Source organism: Equus quagga, unplaced genomic scaffold (assembly GCF_021613505.1).
Source record: "Equus quagga isolate Etosha38 unplaced genomic scaffold, UCLA_HA_Equagga_1.0 123599_RagTag, whole genome shotgun sequence".
Lineage (NCBI taxonomy): Eukaryota > Metazoa > Chordata > Mammalia > Perissodactyla > Equidae > Equus > Equus quagga.
Window position 1 is genome coordinate 6,907 of NW_025796084.1, and position 2,978 is coordinate 9,884.

The 2,978-nt window shown below is 36.4% G+C and overlaps 1 protein-coding gene across 1 annotated transcript; it reads right to left on the reverse strand.

Annotated features, from left to right (window-relative positions):
* Positions 1-1,172: 1,172 nt before the first annotated feature.
* On the reverse strand, positions 1,173-2,105 carry LOC124232824 (olfactory receptor 8G1-like). The gene has a single exon (XM_046649737.1). It carries the CDS (start codon positions 2,103-2,105, stop codon positions 1,173-1,175), a length of 933 nt encoding a protein of 310 aa, XP_046505693.1.
* Between the last annotated feature and the right edge of the window lie 873 nt (positions 2,106-2,978).

The window sequence follows — 2,978 nt, forward strand, 5'->3', positions numbered from 1 at the left end:
ATAGTGTTCTGGACTAAGTTCCTTGTGTTCTAGATATCACCCTACCATCAGATTTGCTATGTTGACCTATCAGATATCAAATATAGTTATTATTTTAACTGCATGCTTTCTAATAAAAAAAATGTCTTGTTCAAAGACTCCTTAGTGGTTGACAGGATTTAATGACTTAAGAAATCAGGTTTTCACAAAATATTACACCTGTACTGGAGTTTGACACAGAAGGAGCTCAGGACGCATACTTCTAAACTTATGTAAAGAAGTAAGTTGAGACGTCACCAAGTGGCTTGCAGAACTTTGGAGGATTGTCCAAACATAAACTTAATTGATTTGAACAACAAATTAAGCATATGTAGCTAACCTTAGAGATTAATGTGTGAGCTCATATGAGACACATTTGGTTTTCCTATAAATACTTTATAAGAGGAAATAATTAACAACAAACTTATCAAGGACGTAGGAGGTGGCAGGTACTGTACCAAATCCTACAGATATGGCAGTGAAATATATGTATAGGGATCTAGCTTCATGAAAACTACAATCCAGTGCAGATTTGTGAAATAAGCAGGAAAGTACCAATTAGAACAATAAATGACAAAGCACAGGTATTTTGGATTGAGCACTATCACTACACATGATAGTTCTTAACTCAGATTCTAAGTTCTGATTAGTTGTCCTAAGTAAGAGACAGAATAAATAAGACAAACAAATAAAGTATATAGATAATTAGGACAGAAAAAAGACTGTTCCAGGCTAGAGTTACACAAAACACTAGAGATTATTGTCATCATATTGATATGATTTATGTTGTTTCTTGACTGAACAGAATGAAGGAGGTGGGTAACCACTGTTGGAAGACAGTATTTTAATTATGGTTGAGGATTGTGTTTTTATGGATTTTATGGAAAAAAAGAGGAGGAAGTGATTGTGACAGCATCAGTGGGTCCATGCACCCAGGTTATTCTTAGTATTTCTTCTAATCTGTGTCTCAATACTTAGAAAAAAACAGAGAGAATGAACATTAAGAATGCTATGGATATAAGAAACAATGTCAATAGAATTGCATAAAATGAAGAAAAATCTTGACAGATGGACTAAAAGGAAATGTATCAATTCATACAATGTAATTGTTGATGATTTAGATCTAGTAAATTATTCCCATATATTTCTGATCACTAGAATATTCTGCTCTTTAGCATTTTCTTCAGCACAACATTAACATCTTTATTCCTCAGACTGTAGATCAGTGGGTTCAGCATCGGCACAACAATAGTATAAAACACAGAGGACACTTTTCCTTGATCCATGGAGCCAACTGATGATGGCTGCAGGTACATGAAAGCAGCAGATCCAAAAAAGAGCAAAACTGCCAACATGTGGGAGCTGCAAGTGCTGAAGGCTTTGGACCTGCCCTCAGTGGAGTGAATGTGGAGGATGCTGGAAATGATGAAGATGTAGGAGCTAAGGATGGTCAGGCTAGGGGCAAAGATATTAAATGTACCAACACACAGTATCAGTAATTCATTGACATCGGTACTAGAGCATGAGAGCTTCAGGAGGGGAAGAAGATCACAGAAATAATGGTTGATCACATAAAATTTGCAGAAATTAACCCTTAACATGCAGCCTGTATGAGCAAATGCACAAATCAGGCCTATAATATACACCCCTAAAATCAGGGAGAAACAGACCTGATGGGACATGATGACATTGTAAAGCAAGGGGCTACAGATGGCAACATAGCGGTCATATGCCATTGCAGCTAACATGTAGCATTCTGAAATAGCAAAAACAAGGAAGAAATAGAGCTGAGTCATGCATTGAGGGTAGGAGATGACGTTCTTCTCTGTCACAAAGTTCACCAGCATTTTGGGGGTAATGACAGTAGAATGGCAGAGATCAGTGAAGGACAAGCTGCTGAGGAAATAGTACATAGGGGTGTGCAGGTGAGAACTGAGCCCTATCAGTGTGATCATGCCCAGGTTCCCCATCACTGTAACCACATAGATTCCTAGGAAGAGGAGGAGTAAGGGCACCTGGAGTTCTGGCTCTTCTGTTAGTCCAGCGAGGATGAACTCAGTCACTGTGGAATGATTTCCTAATGCCATTTTCCTCTGGGAAGTTTCTGAAGGGGAGAAAGAAAGGCACATTTTTTTGGAGACATTTTCGTGTTATTCTTTATTTCACAAAAGATTTCATATATAAAATTAATGGCTTAGCTATCCCCTTGTTTATTGCATAATGATTTTAACTCTAGATAAATTTACCTAAGTAATATTTAACTTAATAGGTTTACATCTTAATATCAAATGCACGAAATTACTTCATATGAAAATATTTCAGCCATATAGATGATCATTTTAAATTTTTGGAGTGACTACTCCCTATTCTGAACACTTCAAGTTTTTTACCCAATTTTTGGTAATGTGAGTTTCACAGACTTAAAAACTTAGAGGACATATTGAGTATGAGAGAAGCTGGCTAAGCAACAGTGTGGAGAGAGTAAATCCTGTTTAAGTGCAGCATCCTTTATTAACAAGTATCTAATTCTTCTTGGGGTAAAAAGAAGCACATTATTACTATATCTCTAGAATTATTTTTACAAATATCATAAAATTTGTTTCTACATTAAATCTTCAAATTTTTATTATTATTATTGAAATAAAACCAAACAAACAACATTCATTAAGCAGATGTGCTTGCTGGATTGACTCACTGTTAGCCAGTGTGTGGCCCCTGGAATGAATATTTTGCCTTTGCTTGAGGGAAGAACTATGAGTAGTGGCTAAGTGAGCAGGTCTTGAAGTCCAAGTGCCTGTGTTCATATGCTGACCATCATTTACTAGTTGATGAACTTGGACAAGTAAAATAACCTCATTACCTAATTAGCAGAGGTTATGACAAGGACAACACAAAGAAGGAGAACTACAGGCTGATATCACTGATGAACATAGATGCAAAAATCCTCAACAAAATTTTGG